Consider the following 20,874-nt stretch of genomic DNA (forward strand, 5'->3'; position numbering starts at 1 on the left):
TAGATTTGGTCAGGCCGGATTTTCGATATTCACTTTCGTTTTCGCATCACGTGACTTCAAAGTTGGCCAAAAATCCCTCCTGACCCGAGAACACTACACCCTAGTAACAGGAACTCATGCTTGTTTCTCGCAGAGATGACCATCACTCCCGCACGGATATATTTTGTGAATTTATTATTGACATACCTCAATAATTTTTCAAGAAATCAAATTTAAACTCGTGCAGCTTATTTGTACGCATGCATAGTATATGCGAGGAACATTTGGTCAAACTTCATCAAAGATCAAGACCTTCCAAAACATGTAAAACACCAATTTTGACCACAATTAGAAAATGTGTCAACCAAATTTTTATGCATAACATTCAATCATGTAAAACAGTTGATAGGTTAAATTTTTGAAATTACCAAATTCCTATTTCCATGGCAACTATTATTTATCTGGATTTTGCAAGTATCATGCAATGTACGACATCTTTATTGTATTGTTTTTTGTTTTTTTGTCTGCCAGCACTGTCTGTCAACACCAGCTGCCAGTGAAGTTAAATATCACACGGTGTCTTTCGTATAGAGTAAGCGAGTTATTGTTCTCTGGCCGACCACACAATAATGTGGGAATAATTGCGACTGTTAAAGAAGTAGTGTGTATATTTGTATATGTATATATAATACCAGAGAGAGCAATTCAATGGAGCATTAACACGGAGCGAATTGCTGTAAGAACGTGTTTTGATTTGGAAGAGTTTATTAGGTGTGGAGTGTTGAAACAGCCAAGCATTCAAGAATGGGTGACACGCATTAGAAAAGGGAAAAGGCCATCATCCTGTCTGAAATTAGATGGTTGGGGGCTCTGTCCCTCAGTCACTTGAGAGGTGATGCTGAAGAATTTTCAGTGCTTTGCACTCTACATCATCTCAGGAGAGAGGTGAGATGCAGAAGACCTGGCCCATAAAAAGGATGATACTTAATTTTGCTACAGCACATACAAACGATGATACTTGATTCAATTTTTACAGGTTGTAATGAGTTCAACGTTGCCAACGAAAGTCCTCGGTTGATAAGAATTCCCAGTCTGCAGGTAACTTTGAAGACACTTTTGAAATGCAGTCTACTCAATAGAGGTCATGTCTTCTGGTCCAGATGTGTGAAGGATTGAAATTCTATCATAAATATATCCTCAAACTGATTTGTATTGAGGTCCTTCCTGAGAAGCAAGTCGAGGATGTGAGAATTATCTAGTTTAAAGGTCATGTTCCAGGTGTCAGCTTCACTTCTGATTTTTATTTTTATTTTTGGTTGTTTTTCTCAGTCAGTTGTGATCATAGCAGCAGCTGCTCGTCTATTGTCGGAATAATCGACCGTTGAGAAAAAGGTGGCATTGTCCATGCAATGGAAAGAGGTTGAGAAAGTTTCTTCATGTATAACTGGCTGGAGAAAGCATGCTCCTCTAGGGTACACTGGCCCCTACTGGTGTGGAGCAAATAAGAAGATTGCATCAAGAGCGAGATTGGAGAAAGTCTTCAATGGAGTCATGGAGAGGGCATTGAATACCACCGCCAAAGAGATTTGCGAGCAGGGCAACGTGCCCAACAATGTCGAAGTCTCAGGATGTGTTCACAAATATACTGCCCTGATCTGTTTGTTTCAGCACCTCCATCCTTTGTATAGTTGAGAAAGGAAAAGTAGCATTTCCAGATTTGAGTGACCAGAATGAAATCCAATAACGTAGTTGGTGATCAGACCAGGATTAGAAAAGAGAAAATAATTGATGTTGGCAATGTGTGTGTGTGCAATAATTGATATAAATATGAAGACCGAATGGTGTGTAAAAAAAATAAAAAAAAAGTATATATGGATATATATATATATATATATATATATATATATATATATATATATATATATATATATATATATGTGTGTATGAAATCCTTTTGTGTATGCAAGTTAACAATTTGGGACCTGAAGAACCTTTTTAAAAGGCCCAATATAGTTATGTATCTCTTAACCTGCACAAGTTTTTCCTGGAAATGTACAATTTGAAAACATGTCTTACTATAATCAATGGAGCACAGGTTTTCTCTGATTTTTGTTTTTGTGACGTGTATATAGTTGGAGGATGACAAGATGGCCGAGAGGTATGCACATTCACATCTCAGCTGTCGAGCCTGGGTTTGAATCCGAACCCAGCTATAAAGTGTCATTCCGTTTTTTCACAGGTCAGGTGATTCATCAATTTGTGTGCATCCTCATGCTTCGGATGGACCTTAAACTGCCGGCATTAGTTTGTGGACGTTAAAGATCCCACGGTGTCCTTTGCGAAGAGTAGGCGAGCTATCGCCGGCACCATGAACAAATTCCAAATTCCTGCCCGAACTACTGCTGGGAGAGGGATGGCAAACCGCCCAGTACATAACCCCAAGCCTGGAAACTGCTTCGGCTGAAACAACGTTCTGTAACACAGCATATGGTACATCCGATCGGATATAGTGGGACACCCACTGACCGACCCGAAAAAAAACCTCCGCGATGTGCCCTGAGCTTCTAACCGGATGAAACCCACCGATGCGAGTGAGCAACCTCGAAGAGGAACACGGAATGCCAATGTTTCGACACCTGAAATACCTGAGCATCAGAACTTGTTTAGATGCCCGAGTGCCGTGCATGAACATAGGTGGCATCTAAAGTGCAGACGCGAATTTTGCGTTCATTAATACTGGAAGAAAAGTGCGGATCACCTGCAGAATTATCCATAACTCCCGGAAAGCTTTCGTTACTAATATTCAGTCATTTTGCACTCTTGCTTCACATGCGTTGTTTTTTTCAAAATAGACAATGTACATGTTATACATGAAGGTCTCCTTTACCTAAACCACCTCGAGCGCGCCACAAGCTATACCTAGGATACCCCGCAGACGTGGAGTATTTCCCGGGCTGCCTACCCCTCCTGTCTACAATATGTGGCAATAATTAACTTGTTCCCTCCTTTTGTGGAAAGGGAAAATAATGGCTGAATTAGCATTTTAATGAAGTCACGTACGTTACAGCTGAGGCGGAGTTAATGGTAAAAGGCGTCGCGTATTATTTATGGTTACTGCCGTTAAAATGGAGGCGGAGGCATCTTTGATGTAATCTTTTACCGGCAATAAATGTTCACACGTCGTTGTTTGTTCCTCCGGTCAAACGTTACGACACGTTCCTCCGGAACAAACATCTCGGTGCCGTCCGTGCTCCGAAACCGACGTGGCGCGTCTACCTGTCGGGCTGTAAATTATAACTGTTTGACAATGTTTTGTTGATTTGCGAAATATTTAGCGATTATGGAAGCTTCTCCCAAGGCGTGCTCATAAGTACACCGACAAAGAGTTCTGATTGTTTGTTTGTTCCATGCACCTGTTCAGATTTGTTCCTCCCTTTTCCCAGGAAGCTTCCGTTGATAAGATGTCTCTCCGCGTCGAGTTGTACAACATCATCTTTTTAAAAAGTATTCAGCATTCGTCAAGTTGAAGGACACCATCACATTCGGAACGTTATGAGATTCAGCTTCTTCCAAAAGCGGATGTTATTTGCAAGAAATGCGCTCTTTCGGGTGCCCAAGTGAAATAAGTAAATAGATGTTGCGAGACCGTTTCGGGGGCAGCGGTTCGCCGTTGTGTAGCAGACGTTGATCGGTATAGAGAGCCGGTTACGCTGCTCCTCCCACCCCTTAAATATTTGCAAAACACCATCTGTGTAGCGCCCGGAGCGCCGTGCGGAGTGCGCGCTTTAACGCAACATCAGGTGACGTGCGAAGGTAAATACTCAAACAAGCGGCGACCCCCCTGCCAGAGGCCGAATACCGCTCGCTTGCGTACCGCGGCGCAGAGCATCAGCAGATGGGTGTCGCGTCTCCTTCAAACCCGACATACTTTTCGGCACTTTGTTTTGCGCATTTCGCGCCTCTTCGAAGCTCTCATTAGTGCTGCCTTTTGGCGAATTTTTTTTTTTGGTCCTTGCTTTCTCGGGCTGGCACATCAGTAGGCCCGAGTCCAGGTCTAGGCCTGGTATTAGATCGAAAAAGCATCCTCCATGTGTGACCTTAATACAGACAGCGCCGCCTTCGGTGCGAAACGACACGGGGTGTTGTGTGTGTGTGTGTGTGTGTGTGTGTGTGTGTGTGTGTGTGTGTGTGTGTGTGTGTGTGTGTGTGTGTGTGTGTGTGTGTGTGTGTGTGTGTGTGTGTGTGTGTGTGATGCGCGCGTCATTTGCATGAGCTCGAGCACACAACGGTGCTGCGAGAGTGATGGAGAGGAGGGGCAGAGATGTTGGGCTTGACAGGGGAGAGGGAGGTCGGTCGGAATGAGGATGAGGAAGAAGAAGAAGAAGCCGAGGAGGAGAAGGAGGAGGGAACGGGGGGAGTGGTTGCGTCGCTCCATTCTGAGGAGCCTCGGCTTCCCGCGTTGCGTTGCGTTCCGGAGTTCGGAGCCACGGGGTTCTTGTCGCCTCGACATCTGAGGTTTAGCTCGACCCTTTAAACAGGCGCACGACCATGCACACGCTAAGGCGAGCGCTCGTCAACGCCGGCCTGCCCGAGCGAGGCGCTGACCAACCATGGTTGCGTCCGCCGCCGGCCCGCAAGACTGAGTCCCCACCTCGCTGGCAGAACTCTGAGCGGGAGGAGCGAACGAACGAACCGCTTGACAGCAGGTAACACAACCGACCGTTTATGTCGCGCCGCTTTTGAAAAAAATAATAATAATAAAAAGAATAAACATCTATTTTTAACCAAGCATAAGAAGAAGAAGAAGAATCAGCAGTTCGGTTCGCCTGGATAAAGCGTGCTTCAATGTAATGTCCGTACGGATGAGCAATGACCATTTCGAAGGATCGTCAGTCCATTATTAGAGGGACTCGGTGGGAGACTCCTCTGAAAGTTGGAGTTCGAACACGATTCCTGCTCGCGATTAAGTTGCCAAAGATCATGGGCCGCTGTGTTCCAATCATGGGGCGCGGGGTTGGGCTCGGGCTCGTCGTGCAGGAACCTGTCCGAGCGTCCGTGGGGATTCCGCCGCCGCGTGGGAATGAGCGCAGCGCCAGAGGACGATTTAAAATGCGCATTTTGTACGCGACGTGTGTCGGACAAATGTTCGCGCCGAATGTTTGCGTCGCGCGAACCCACCAGAATAGCCTTGAACGGACGTGTGTGTAAAAAGGCTCTTTAAAAAAAAAAAGGTCTAAAAAAAAATAATAATATAAAAATAAAACAACCGGGTAAATCAACGACACGAATTGGTGTCGAAACATTCCGGGTCAATTGGCGCCACGAAACGTCCGTTTGGGCCCGGTGTACATGAACGACGAAACGGGTGATTTTGGACTTGTGTTTCAGAAGCCAACGCCGGATCGATAACACAACGCCATTTAAATCATCGACGTCACATCGCCGCCGTGCCATGCCTTATTTACGAACAGGGCAGAAAGAGAGCCACCTCGAGCGGACATTGGTCGCTTCGGGATGATGAAACAAAGCGATGTGAAGTGCACATGGATCGGTCCGGGGGGGGGGTGATGTTCATAAATTGCAAGGAATTAAATTTCACTGCGTTGTGTATAAATCCCCCGGACGTTAGACTTGTAATTTTTTTTATTAAAAGAATAATTTTTTGCTAATGACGTACTATAAGGGAAGAGATTCAAGCCCCACAGTCTCGGTGCTTTCTCGGCTTGGGTGCGCTCCGGGTCGAGGAGGGAGGGGGGCGGGGGGTGGTTCACGTCGCGAGCCGAGACGCATGCGAGCGGGGCGCGGTCGCACTCCTCGTGCTGAGTTGCCATGACACCGGCCAATGGGCGATGCCGCAGGCCGGACCCGCTGCCGACGGAGCGTGACGCGGGCCAGCACGTGACGGGGTCCGAGCGCGCGGGCGCGGTGCGAGATATACCAGGCGGGAGCGCGCGTCGCGGGGCAGTGGATGCGCGCTTTCGCGGGGGGCGCGCACTGAGAGAGGTTGTGTGTTGGCTTCAGATAAAGAACAACCCCCAACCCCTCCCTAACGTCATCATCTTCCTCCTCTTCCTCCTCATCCTCCTTCTCCTCTTTCTTCCTCTGCTCGCTCCATACATAACCCCCCCTCACCCCTCCCCTCCTCATATTTCCACCCTCCTCCGTCGCGATAAAACCAAGTTGCCTTGGGTAACATGACGATGCCAGACTGAGCAGGCTTGGTGGGCTGTCGCAGATCGGGATTATTTACCCTGCTTGTTGTTTTAAATCTTCAGAGGTCCTGGCGAGGGTGGGGGAAAGGGGTGAGAGGGTTTTGTTTTTAAAGGGGGCTAATAAGCGCCGCCGCGTTGTGGCTCATCTGTCGGACTTACACCGGGGGAGCCAGCCTTGTGCTGGAGCACCGCGCGGCCGGCGGCCTGGCTCGGGGTCCCGCGACATCTTTAGCGAGTGCGCGTCTCGGGCGCCTCTCGACCAGGGGCAGCACGAGGATGGTCCACTGTGCTGGATGCGAACGACCCATCCTCGACCGCTTCTTGCTCAACGTGCTGGACCGGGCCTGGCACGTCAAGTGCGTGCAATGCTGCGAGTGCAAGTGCCACCTGAGCGAGAAGTGCTTCTCACGGGAGGGGAAACTCTACTGCAAAAGCGACTTTTTCAGGTGAGCCTGGGTCTCTGCTCCGTTTCCACCGTAACTGCTCCCCCTGAGATTCGAAACGCTCTTTCTCGTCTTTCCTTTGGCTCTCGACTCCGTCAGGTGCTCTGTCAGTCTGTCAGTCTGTCAGTCTGTCAGTCTGTCAGTCTGTCAGTCTGTCAGTCTGTCTGTCTGTCTGTCTGTCTGTCTGTCTGTCTGTCTGTCTGTCTGTCTGTCTGTCTGTCTGTCTGTCTCTCTCTGTTTCTCTCATTTCACTCTCTGTTTCTCTCATTTCACTCTCTGTTTCTCTCATTTCCCTCTATTTCTCTCATTTCCCTCTCTATTTCTCTCATTTCCCTCTCTATTTCTCTCATTTCCCTCTCTGTTTCTCTCATTTCCCTCTCTGTTTCTCTCATTTCCCTCTCTGTTTCTCTCATTTCCCTCTCTGTTGCTCTCATTTCTCTCTCTGTTTCTCTCATTTCCCTCTCTGTTTCTCTCATTTCCCTCTCTGTTTCTCTCATTTCCCTCTCTGTTTCTCTCATTTCCCTCTCTGTTTCTCTCATTTCCCTCTCTGTTGCTCTCATTTCTCTCTCTCTCTCTCTCTCTCTCTCTCTCTCTCTCTCTCTCTCTCTCTCTCTCTCTCTCTCTCTCTCTCTCTCTCTCTCTCTCTCTCTCTCTCTCTCTCTCTCTCTCTCTCTCTCTCTCTCTCTCTCTCTCTCTCTCTCTCTCTCTCCCTCCCTCTCTTCTCACTCTCTATTCCCTCTCTCTCTCTCTCTCTCTCTCTCTCTCTCTCTCTCTCTCTCTCTCTCTCTCTCTCTCTCTCTCTCTCTCTCTCTCTCTCTCTCTCTCTCTCTCTCTCTCTCTCTCTCTATTCCCTCTCTCTCTCTCTTCTCTCTCTCTCTCCTCCCTCTTCCCTCTCTCTTCTCACTCTCTTTTCCCTCTCTTCTCTCTCTCTCTCTCTCTCTCTCTCTCTCTCTCTCTCTCTCTCTCTCTCTCTTCTCCCCCTCTATTCTCTCTCTCTCTCTCTCTCTCTCTCTCTCTCTCTCTCTCTCTCTCTCTCTCTCTCTCTTTCTCTTCTCTCTCTCTCTCTTCTCCCTCTCTATTTCTTTATTCTCCCTCTCTCTTCTCCCTCTCTATTACTCTCTCTCTGTATTCTCCCTATCTATTCCCTCTCTCTTCTCCCTATCTATTTCTCTATTCTCCCTCTCTATTTTTCTCTTCTCCCTCTCTCTTCTCCCTCTCTCTTCTCCCTCTCTCTTCTCCCTCTATATTTCTGTCTTCCACCTCTCTATTCCGTCACTATTCTCCCTTTCTATTCTCCCTCTTCCTTTCTCTCTTCTCCCTCTCTCTTTCTCTCTTCTCCCTCTCTATTTCTCTCTTCTCCCTCTCTATTTCTCTCTTCTCCCTCTCTCTTTCTCAGCCTGTGTGCAGCACTATTCTTCACCATCTCGGTACAAAGTTTCTCCTCATTCCAGTGATTTTTAAAAACAAGAAAAGTTCTTGAAGTGCACACACGTCCAATGTATAGGTATTCTTTTATTGCGCACGCACACGGGACCACCTGGAACGGGTGCACGGGCTTCGTGTGCATTTTTAAACACCGATTTGTTTCCTTGTTTTTATTTTCCTTTCTCGAACACTCCGTTTAGCGACTCCACGCTGAGTGTACTCACAAATGCCTCCGCTCTCAGCTGCCGTTGCCCGAGGCGTTTTGCGTTGAAATAATCACCGGTTTTGCATTTCGCGCGTTTCTTCTTTTACCTCTCCCTCCCCCACCCAGAAGACGAGTCGAAAATTGGGGCTCGTCGGAAAGGGGCAACGGTTGCTGTTTTGATCACTGCTTGTGATGGTGAAAGCGTCGCGTAGAGGATGCGACTGTCCTTTTGACGAGCGCGTAATGCGGTTGGGCGATGACACGCTTCGCATACCTCGGGTACGCCCGGGAGGCTCGACATGGTGTCAACGTGTGGCGAAAACAAACTGCGTCTCATGCATATAGCACACACATCGTCGCCATTTCGGGGATGTCGATGTGGAAACGGGCACGCACTCCCTTTCTTTCTTTTTCATTTATTTATTGACCCCAATGGCACAAACGATTCATGAGGATTTCCAAAAGCTCGTCCCGAACGCAGCTCGTTATGCTCGTTGCCTGTGAAGAGCGGCTCCGATTACGCTCGATCGAGTGTCCGTTTTATGGGCGGTCCCTCGTTGTCGTTAACGTTTCGTTGCCTCAACTAATTCTGGGTGGAACGAAGAACCATTCCGGATTTCAGGGTGATTTTGAAAGTAACGCAGCTCTGCCCGTCTTCACTCCCATCCACATCTCTCTTTCTCTGCACCCCCACCCTCTCCAATCCCTATTGCCCCAGCTGCAAATTTCTGACCAATGCAGGTGTCTCGAACGAGCGAAAAGACGAGGTGCGTTTAAACGACGTCGTGCTTGTGCAAACTAAAAAAAATTAAAAAAAATTTAAAAAAATAAAATAAAATAATGGAATTACAACAAAGGACATTACATAAACTGTGTGTCCACCTGCCACGAGCTCCCCGTCACACCCCACAAAGAGCCGAGCTACGCTCAACCGCTGTGGACAATGCGGATTTCAAAATTCCAATCTCACAATCTGTCGTTCACAGCATTCCTTAAATCCGTTCTGCTCAAAGCGTCGTGATAAAATCCCATGAACGGAGTCGTTAAACAATCGATTTTGTCGTTAATTCCCATTGTATACATACCATGATGGAAACCATACCTCGGGCGGGAAATAAAATCGTACATAGAATTTTGGATATATCGGAGTGATTGAACATCGCTCCTTGGATCCGCACGCACGGAATACTGCGTAGATATACTTGAGATACGCTTGGGCACGTAGACGCCATGAGGTTCGAATTGGGTATCATCAGTCCACTCACGATGCACGATCCGCTCATCAACGGAAGTATCTGATCAACACCAATGGGAAGGGGGGGGATGCGGTGGGGGCTCAACCCTCATTAATTCCCTTTGTTAAACAATCGTTTCTTCCCGCCTCTTCAATTGTCTCCTTCATTGCTTCACCTGATGTTTTGTTTGCTTAAAACGACCGGCTGAATATGGATGCGATTACCTTGTCGGGAGTATAATAGGTCATTGAGAAACGCTAATGACCGATATTCAAATCCAGATTGTCATACTTGACTTAATTATGTGGTTTTCACATGCAAAGCCGAATAATTCCAGAATTCTGCACCAGCCGTTTGTGCATGCAACTCGTCCGTGTCGCAAACGTTTTTTTTTCTTTTAATATCTCCAAGATTAAAAAAAACCAAAAAAACTTTTAAATAGCGATTAACACGCAACGGCACTTTGTTCATCCGCAGAAACCTTTTGTCGTTTTTGTATCTGCTTGGTGGATTCCTTTATTTGGAAATCATGAACTGCTGCATCACAAACACCCGAGTTGATGCGGAATGGCGATTCCATCGGCCGAGTTTCATAAATGGATGTGTCGGAGAAGTCTATTCGCTTCAAAGGAAGCTTTTGCCAAATGTGTTTGCAACGTTAAACTTGAGCACTTAGATGAAATATCAACATTAAAAAAGAAACATACCGATTCAAAATATCCCCCGAGTCTCCAAGACGTCCTTGCGTGTGACGTGCAATTCTATACACTGTACGGACGAGAGGGAACCCGACATGGATTCGCACGCGAGGGTTCCAAAAACTTGTCTCATATACGAAAGTGTCGCCATCGAGTCATTTGAAACTTTAACGTTTAAATAAATAAGTGAACAATAAACTGGGATAAATTTACAAAGTCACACGGAATATGCTCGAATGCATTTTGAAAGAGGATTATATGCGATTCATTATTGCTCAACATTCAGCGAGCTTTCGTCGTTCACTTCATGGAGACAAAACGAACGAGTCTTGTCGATCAGAAAATATTTGTATTTTACAAGCGTTTCCAATTGTGTTTATGTAAACGTTGCTCAGGTTAAAGGATTGTGTTATTATTATTTTTTTTTACCTTTATGTATTCCTGCTAAGTGAGACCCCTCCCCTCCTCCCCCTCCCCCCCCATACCTAAACTAACAGAATGCGTTGGGCCAAGCAAGACAACCATCATATTGCGTGGGACAAACCGTACCAGGCCCGCATCATGCATGCAAGGTGTCCCGCGGACATGACACCAGCTTCGCACCAGCAGAGGTTTCGCGCCCGCACTGCCATGCCGGCATATCGATTCGCAGTTGAAAACGTTTTTAAATCGCAAAGCATAAACACAACTCTCTGTTCAAGCATTTTTTTCCCCGTATTTTTATATTTTTCTACATATTTATCGGGTTTGTTTCAATAAGTAATATATTCTCGTGTTTCGATTTCAGTACGACATTCAGGGTTGATTGTTCAGGCCGAGGCCTTGCCATGTGGAAGTCGAGAAATATAACGACGCTATTACTGAACAAAAGGTTTGCGCTTGTTTAAAAAAAAAAAAAAAAAGCAACTGAAAATTTTGAAAAATGTGTGCAATCAAAATGGTTAATTTCACTAATTGGCATTTCAATGACGGTCTTTGGACCTGCTGATCACCTGCTCAGCTTACTAGCAAGTGTAATAGCATTCCACACACTGGAACATTGTTTTTTCCTTTCGAGATATATATATATATATATATATATATATATATATATATATATATATATATATATATATATATATATATATATATATATATATATGTATGAATGCACACACATACACCACACCACACATACATACATACATACATACATATATACATACACACTGTTTTGAGGCACTTCGTGAGACGAGTCTCTTCCCTTGTCTGAAAGTAACAAAGGACGTTTGCAAATAGACGGCGTCCGTGCCCGGAATATGTCCGCGCGAATTCCTCGGGGATTTCCGTGCGAGCGTGAGGTTAAGTTCCGTTGCACGACATTCGCCTTTAAGCAGCGGAATTTCCAAACGTTCTGCTTTTTATTCCAAATTATTCTCATTTTGCTGCTTAAGATTAACCTGCGCTTTCCATGAATCCAAAGGAAACAGCGCTGCCTCAAGCAAGGAGAAGAAGAAAAAAAAGGTCTTTGTACCTTTGTTCATGTGTTTCACACAACCAATTGTGCGCCTTTACCTGTATTCCCATTGTCTGCAGCCTGGACCTTACACCACTCCATTGTCCAAACCTCATGGAACCTTTCCACCCTATTCCAAGAATATTACGTTCAGCTCTTGCAATGGCCCCAACTTGTGTGCTTGTACCTCGTCACACAGGTGTGCATATGAGCTATTGCAACGAGATACTCACAACAGACCAAGACACCAAAAAATTACGTATGAGGAGTACACGAATAAATATGTACACCTTACAAATGCACGATTATCTACTTATACATAGAAAAATGAAAACCCTCTGCATTTCTCAGACTAACGAGTCTCTCATGCGGAGAACATTTTGAATGCCTACGTACATCAAGTACGATGTGTTCACATGACATTGCTTGTGGTTGTAAATTACGTAGCATTTCTTAACAAACAGTTTACGCTCCATGACGTGATCTTTGCACAACCGTTATCATATAAACATGGTCATCTGTGACGAGATCTTATGGGGAAAGTCGTGATGACTATTATATGGAAAGGTATATGCAAGTAATGAGGGTTCGGGAGTTATTCCTTACCATCCTCCTGCTCTTTATTCATCCCAAACCCCTGGTATAATTATACCCACCCACACACCCCACACCCAACCTCCTCCCCACCCTTTCCACTTCAGGCGTTTCGGCACCAAGTGCGGAGGATGCTTCCAAGGAATCTCCCCGAGCGACCTGGTGCGCCGTGCGCGTGGTCAGGTCTTCCATCTCAACTGCTTCACGTGTCTCGTGTGCCGCAAGCAGCTGTCAACGGGCGAGGAGCTGTACGTGCTTGACGAGAGCAAGTTCGTGTGCAAAGATGACTACCTGAGCAACAGCGGGCTCAAGGAATGCGGTGCTAACTCCGGTACACAGACAAGTCTGACAAGACACAGACAGATCGTCACTCAGACCAGAACAGTAATCACCTGCGTCACGTTTGTAACTAAAGGGTTCAACTCTTGACAATTGCGCATCAGTGGACGACCCTCAACACCTAACTCTCGTCTACCAACCTCCGTTTTACTTGCACACCGCACTACTTCGGCCATTCTCGCTCCACGTTTTCTTTCAACGCACTCACTTACACGAAGATGGGGGTGGGGGTAGGGTGGGACCTTTGTCTACAAACAATTTATTTTAGTGGGTGTAAGAAAAGAAAAAAAACACACACATTCACACACACCTATTAAATCCAAATGGCACAAACTGTGATGCTATCCCTGTTCCAGACTAGATCTGCATTCGAGCAGCAGCTGAGTGAGAAAATCCCTCCAGTTCTTTACCCTGGGAATCACACGGCTGTACAGAGCCCCCTATGATAAGATGCTACACATTGCGCGCTTCCCAAAATCACTGGCGCAGCTTGGAATTATTTTCCATCCTCGGATTGGTTCAACTCGGGGAGTTTAATTCTCACTCGCAACTAACACCGAACTTCATCTCACCAGGAGGCCACGTCTTGCCAGCTCATAGCATTCTCACCATACGATCATGTGTTTCTGACGCACAAAGCTGCCAATCAGAGGGTCATGCCATGCCAGAGCCCGCCCAGATAACGGGTCGCAGACAGGTGCAATGCGAGTGCATGGGAGAGTTACATTCGACCCTTTTATGCAGTTTCTATCTGCACTCAGACATGGAACCTGTACGTGGGACAATCATAAATGGCCGTGTAGCTGCTGTGAGGTCCCCATCTCTGCAGGTGGTGCCCTTACAAAAAAATAACCTGTGAATTGTCATGAGATAGATGGAAATCTGATGAAAATATGAAGCAAACAGGAAGTTTCTTTCACCTTTTTTTTGTGTTTTTTTTTTGTGAAGGTGATACCAACAGTTTTGATCAATGTGGGATCTTTGAGTATAAAATTAACACCCTGTTAATTGATATTGTGGGTCTTCAAAATGGGTGGATTGCACACAGTGAAGTGTGGTAGATAGACAAACTAATTGACAAACAATCCATTGTGAATCTACTGCTGCTACAATGATTTGATTTCTCTCTCCTGTGTGCAGTGACCACGTGCAGCGATCGCAGCCTCTCGCCAGACCTACAGGAGCAAGGACCAGACGAGCTCATCAAGGAAGCAGACACGTCTGCCTCCTCTGACAAGGAAGCCGCGGGACATGATGCAGAGGAGCAGACCCTCGGTGCGAAGCGACGCGGACCCCGTACGACCATTAAGGCCAAACAGTTGGAGACTCTCAAAGCAGCGTTCGCTGCCACACCCAAACCTACGAGGCATATTCGAGAGCAGCTGGCACAGGAAACAGGACTCAATATGCGCGTCATACAGGTATGGTCTGCACGCATGCACTCACTCCGTTCAGCCACTCAACCGGCATACTTGTGCTCCCTGTGGTCCTAATCTTTACTGAACGTCGCTAGCTTGGTTCCATTACAATGGGCCGCACTGTCGCCAAGAAACAGTTGAGACTGAAGTACGTTTTAATTTGCATCATTTTAAAGAACTTGCCTCTGCAGCAGGATATATTGTAAGCAAATAAGACCTAATGAAGGAATAAAGGGATGATAGGATGGTGCAGAGGGAGTGCACTTGTCTTTGAACTGTCTAGCCTGGGTTTGATTCCTGACCAAACTTTAAATTTGGTGCTTTGCATGGCAGGATGGTGCATCAGAAATTGTCATCCCTCGGATAGACGTTAAACTTGATGTCCCGAAAAATATCCCACAGTATCTCTTGCAAAAACTACACAAGTTATCACTGGCCTGAACAAATTGCAAATCCCATCCCTGACTATTGCTGGGAAGGCAACGGCAAACCACCCAGTGCAATACTTGCCATTGAGCTACTTTGGCAGCACTGAACCTGCTTTTGGGTAGAGCGCCACCGAGAGAAGGAATAGTTCATGCTAGTCAAATAGTTGTACAAATATATGTCGCATCATAAAGCCACATAGGATATGAGTGTTGCTTCCCTCGGTGGTATATTCTAGCCTGCAAACACGATAGATTATTGGATTGTTTTGTTTACAGAAGTCTCTTTTTTTTGTATGCATGGTCAAGGCTCAGGGAAAAGCGAGAGCAGAATAGAGTGGAACAAAATGGAAAAGGGGAAACACCAGCAGCAGAGTGGAGTCGAGGTGAGAGTGAGACCAGGGGGAGAGGTAGGACACATTGGGGTGAACAAGCTGCACACAAGCTGAAGCAAACACAGCAAGAAGAGGAAGGGGAAAGTAGGGATGAAACAGAAAAGGAACAAACCAACTGACAACTAACAAATGAAAAGAGGTCAGGGAGAGGGGGGAAAAATCACGCCAACCTGGAAAAGGGGAGTGCTTGGGAATGGAGTAATTTAAGGTAGAAGACATCATGAGTATGGATGGGGTGCTTTGGCAGTATCGAGGTAGTGATGAACAGCTGTCTTTGTTGCTAGCTTACTGTTTTGCACTATTTAAGTGTTGGGCACTGACGGGACGTTTCTTGTTAATAGGGCGGCAACTTTGAGATTTTTTTTTTCTGCATAGAATAGGTAGGTGGAAACACTTTGAGAAATTAAGTCAGAGTACCAGTATTTAAACAATAACTCCCTCCACCAGTAAAAGCAGTCTTAAAAGACTGGAGGTTAATAATGCCTCATGATTTGCAATTCTGTGCATACAAAATACTCTTCAAATGCATTGATTTTTCGAACTAAGCCGGTGTATTTTCATCAAATCAAAATTTGGATTTATCACATCATTAAAATTTATATATTTGCTTGAGAAATATGTTGACCTCCAAAACAAAATGCTACATGCAAACTGACCGCGTGGTATGGCGCCTTGTCCATCGAATGATGAGCGCTTGATGTGCTTCCTTTATTGGTTTGACTTCAACTGCACTGGATGTTTATTATTTTAATTGTATTTATAAATTATGCATTGTGTCATATTATTTAAAAATTACACTTTTCCCATCAGGAGGGATGTAAGGATCTCCCGCATATTTACTCGGCAGGAAATGTTCTCTCGGTGTTGTAGCTTGAGGCAGTGGTATTCGTTGAGGAACACATGGTAAGCATGCAGAATAGCAGTGATGTGAAACGATGGATGAAATCAACAGGATGTTGATTGAGGTATGCTAACTGCCTTGGGAAGGAAAGAGAAGCTGGCATTTCGGCCGTTAACCCTTCCTCGGAGCAAAAGAGGAGTTAACGCCTGAAACTCCAGCTTATCCTTGCTTCCCATGGCGGTTAGCATACCCTAATCAATGTCCTGTCAATTTAGTCCATTGTTCTACCTGTTTGCCGATGCAGATTGACACTAACCTTCGCCAGCAAGGGTAGCTATTTATTCTATCAGTGATGTCTTTTCATTAGGTTAGGTTAGCGTTAGCGTTAATCACACGCAGGGGAGAATGTGCACCCTAAGAACTTCAAGGCTACAGGAGAAAATGTTTTAGAGTACTTATGTTTGGGTACTTTTGTGGTGTTTCATTTTGGGTCTTGTGGATCATGTGGTACAAGCATGGAGATTAATAAGACATTGGTAGACATAACCCATGTCACCCAGGGCAGGTTGGAATTGCGAGAAGTCATTGAGGGGTCTGTATTTAGCTCACCCTGTTATGCTTCCGTTCACGCAGTTATTTCCTTGAAATTCCCGCATGCTGATTTTGAATCCTGTGCCATCACACTGCCAATCACATTGCCAATTAGGAATCCAGTGTGTTACTTTGTGAGTTGTACGCTGAGTGGCGCATTGTCTATTGGCACTCTGGGGAATCACGAGCATCTCGAATGTCCTGTTGTGAATGTTCCTCATCCGGATTTTGACTCCCCCCTACCCCCACTATAAATATTACATGAGTCTTTTTTTTTGTTTTTTACTGTATGAAAGGTGATGTTACATTCGTGATGTCATAGTTAAAGCAATTCCGGTTGACCCTTTAAAGTGGTGGTATTCTACAGTGCACAAAGTACAGTATAAAACACAAGGGATTAGTTGTTTACTGTGCAATACTATACACACGCACACACGTACAGGAGTCCCCTGGCATCATGCATAATGCACTCACCACACAGGTGAGAGGATCTGGGTTGGATTCCCAGGCAGAGCGAAACCATCGACGTGTTTCCTTGCTCCAAATGCCTCTGTCGAGCTGGCAATAAGTAGGAACCCGGTTGATAGGCGATTGGCGGATCTCTTTCTGGAGTAATACCTCTGCCAGTGTGAATAGCAAGTGCTTGGTTCTTCTCAGATACGCCTTGACACCAGATTGTCCATCTTGTTATATAAGAGCGTGGTTGCTGCGTGGGCACCATCTCCTGCATGCTAACTAAATTCATGCATTCAGGTGTCCCACACATCATATGCGAACGGCTGCCTGCAACTCGAAAAACAACCATTATTATTATTATTGATTGTTTTCATTATTATTGTTATTATTATAATTATTATTTATGTATACATGAGCCCATGGATCTCGTTTTCCATCCTGTTTCTTTACTAGATGTTTCATGCAATGTGTCTCCTGGTACGTACGTGTTCATAGTCCTTTATCAGTACAATGTGATATAGGTGCACCTGAGGTTCATAGGGAGTCCAACTAAATTAATGAGTGTCTTATTTTTCTACTTATTTCTGTCCAACAGTTTCACCACGAAGCTTACCTGCAAATGCAATTTCTATTTATTTAGTTAACCTTGAATAACTAACTGGTTTAGTCTTTCCTGCTTCTATGTTCGGCTGGGACCCTTTTTATACATCCCTCATCATATGTGAATGGCCACCTACTCTGCTGTTGGTGTCACCCCCTCACCCCCTTTCCATATTGTTCCCTTCCATTCTGCTCTAGCTCTTCCACAAGCATCGATCATGTATACAACAAAATATCTCTCTTGCATATATAAGTTGAAGGATTTCCTACTTAATTTGTATGTATATATTATCTGAAATGGCAAGCACAATGGAAATTGGGCCAAGCGGTACAAGTTTATTTTTTTATTTTTTCAAACTTAATTAACAGTCTGCCACAACCAAGTGTGACTTTACTCATTCGCGGCGTCACGCTTTAGCAACACCTTATTCCCAAATATTCTTGTTGTGTCTAAATTTTACTGTAAAATGATGTAAATGTGCCTGGGGAGGGCAATTCCAGTTACAAAGCTGAAGGTATGAGTGGTGCAGGCGTTTGGTGGTGCGAACAAGAACGCTTGCTGCACTCATACATGTCGAATCATGCACATTCATATCTGTTTAACATTACATGCAAGTGATCGATATAATAATGAATTCATTGAAATGATACGATTGTAGGCAAGTCGTGTGTACCCTTGCTCGAGTATGCTTGCAGATGGCTTTTGTGATTTTTGTCATTTGAATGTGATACTTGCTTTATGGTGAAAGATTTATAAAAACCTAACTTATTAATAAGAACGAACCACCAATTAAGATTGGAGGGCAGTAGATAGTATAAAAAAAAATTTTTTTAAGACTTACCTCCATCATTCATTGCAGGCTCAGATTTTTTGATTTACACTTTGCTATGACATCACAAAGGGTTCGCCACGCCTTCTCGCTCCCTTCTTCACTGTCAGCGTCTTTGGACTTTGGACAGATGTTGACGGAGGGTCGCGCAGGGAATATTCTGTCAGCAAAGGTCTCATGGACATCACTGCGGCTCTCAAGCCTCGCTATCAGCGGTCAGAACATTGCGTTTGCTCAGACAACCACATGGGGTCGCCTGCGTATGGGGACCTGCTCTTGGCTGTCTCCATTAAATAGAGATGATTTCATTGACCTTCTCATTCCAACCCAATCCTTACCCTGAGACACAACATGAAACACGGACCAATGTGACAGCACGACGTGTCCATCGAGATGTCATAGGATTCAAAATGGCGATGGAAAACCTCCTCCCTTGAGCAGTTGTGGTGCCGGCGAATCACGTTATATTTTTCCATCGCGAGGAGTTGGCTCCTTTACGTTGTTATTTGAATGAAAAGTGAATGATTCATTTTATAAACTCCTGCACTGGAACGGTTCATCCAAACATGGACATCTGGTGTGGCAGTCTGTCAATTTAACGCAACGTGCGGAGCGCACAAACTGCCTAAAGTAAAACAGTTGACGTGCATCAGATGCAACATGATCACACAATGCAGATCACGCCAGCCCTTCTGCCGGCAAGAGATCTCGCAACAAACCCTCCCCCCACCCAACTCCCAAGTTGTGCCTCTCACCTCCCCTTCTCATAAAGCAAAGCTCATGGGTTATGTCACTATCCGGAGATAGAACCCCACAGCGATGAAGAAGGGAAAGTGTGCCTTCAAAAGTGTCTGCTGTCTATCAAGTCATGATCTAAAATTCTTATTCCCTCTGCCACCGATAGTGGAAGGAGGTTATTTTTTCACCCCTGTCTGTCTGTTTGTTTGTCTGCTCGTTTGTCTGTGTGCAGGATATCTCAAAAAGTTGTGGACGGATTTGGACGAAACTTAGTGGACAGGTTGGGTGTGTGACAAAGACGAATTGATTCAATTTTCGTGAAGATCCATATCTGGATCTGGATACGATATATTTTGAATTTTTTTTTTTTTAAGTGATTCTTCACCATTGAGAGGTGGGGCCACAAACGATATCCTGTACAGCATGATATCTCAAAAACGTGTTGGGCCCGATATGTTCCACTGGATCAGAGGCATTACGTGGTGGAGGTATGCACTCCACCGAGTGCCCTTCTAGTTTAGTATGTTATCACACTTTCATTGTGTCTTCACATTGCTTTTGTTCCCTTAGTTTTGTGGTGGCTGATTACTGGTCAGATAGCACACTCGTATGTAAGCAATGGAGGAGAGGTTGGAATCTCCACATAGCTATAACCTGTCGCCTTGTTTGAAAATGATTAACCTAAGGTGGAGGATTCATCTGCCAGCATCGGTTGCTGGTTGACATTAAAGATCCCATGGTATCTTTTGCAAAGAGTAGGCAAGTTATCGCTGGCATCCGAAAGAAGTTCCTGCCCTAACTGACTGCTGTACAAGTAACAGCAAGCCACCCAGCATAGCCTTTGCCAAGATACCAGCACCGACACTCTGTCAAGAGTCCAGTACATTGATGATGATCTTGCGTGGAGGTGTCACACGCCTACATGACTACGTAATGGTGACTTTATAAGAGTCGTGGACAATGCTTTGGATACACAGAGTGAACAGCTCGCTCCATGATCACATCACTCTCCTCCGATTGCAAGTTGAGGTTTGTGACGTAGATGCGGCCACGCAGGGTCCAGGCGTGTGTGCGCACGCGTCGGGTGTTAAAGGTTAATCATTTTCCCCCTTGCCCGACGCTGTCGCCCCCACCCATCCCGCTGCCACCGCTTCTCCCGTTCCTAGTGCCACTGAGGTGCTGTCTGTTTTGACACCCACGCACCCCATGCATCGTCTCAGTGACAAATTAAGCGCTTTCCGGCACGGTAGAAAAAGCGTTAATAATGACTAAATAAAACAATGATTCAGCAGTAATGCCTTCGGACAAGCGTGTAACGCCAGAGGGATTGAGCGTGGGACGCGCCGCGCTCTCTGCTCAAAGCGCGCCGATGCGCTCACATCTCCACTTTACGATATGGATTTTGTGTTGTAAATCTGTTTAATTGCACACCTTGGGGGGAGATGGGACTTTTGCTTGTTTGCTTCGCCTTCAGAACTCGTGTGGAAATCATCAAAACTTAACGCCAAACTGTGCCATCGCTTTCCAATACGACCCCACATAGGAAAGGTGTTTCTGCATTTTGGATGTTTGTTGTTTATTAAATGCAGCTTTTTCTCCATCGGTGTCACTTCTTTCCCCTCGTTGTACTTTGGCGCCTGCAGGGGAAATATTTCCTTCAACTTCAACTTTTATATTTGTGCGTCCAAGTTGTTTTAATTTTTTGGGGTGGAAGGGAAAGGGAGGGAAGTACAAAATTAAGTTTAAAATTTTTCCAGAAATGTCATTTCAAGATGACAAAAGTGTATCATGTGCGTGTAATATATATATATATATATATATATATATATATATATATATATATATATATATATATGTATATACATATATATATATGTATATACATATATATATATATATATATGTATATATATGTATGTATGTATGTATATATATGTATATATATATATATATAT

The 20,874-nt window shown here is 45.0% G+C and overlaps 1 protein-coding gene across 4 annotated transcripts in view; it reads left to right on the forward strand.

Annotated features, from left to right (window-relative positions):
• The first annotated feature begins 4,388 nt into the window (after positions 1–4,388).
• The window catches only part of LHX5 (LIM homeobox 5), a 121,094-nt gene continuing 104,608 nt past the window's right edge, over positions 4,389–20,874 (forward strand). The window contains exons 1-4 of one of the 4 annotated variants that reach the window (XM_085879252.1): positions 4,417–6,637; positions 10,695–10,808; positions 12,394–12,617; positions 13,766–14,046. In XM_085879252.1, coding sequence (XP_085735378.1) covers positions 6,468–6,637; positions 10,695–10,808; positions 12,394–12,617; positions 13,766–14,046 — 789 coding nt within the window. In that variant the 5' untranslated portion in view covers positions 4,417–6,467. Of the gene's footprint in view, positions 6,638–10,694; positions 10,809–11,772; positions 11,892–12,393; positions 12,618–13,765; positions 14,047–20,874 lie in introns of all 4 variants that reach the window. The other 3 variants (XM_085879253.1, XM_085879256.1, XM_085879255.1) reach the window with 3 other exon arrangements.

Source organism: Eptatretus burgeri, chromosome 4 (genome assembly GCF_056783735.1).
Source record: "Eptatretus burgeri isolate ZD-2024b chromosome 4, Ebu_testis_v1, whole genome shotgun sequence".
NCBI classification, from domain to species: domain Eukaryota; kingdom Metazoa; phylum Chordata; class Myxini; order Myxiniformes; family Myxinidae; genus Eptatretus; species Eptatretus burgeri.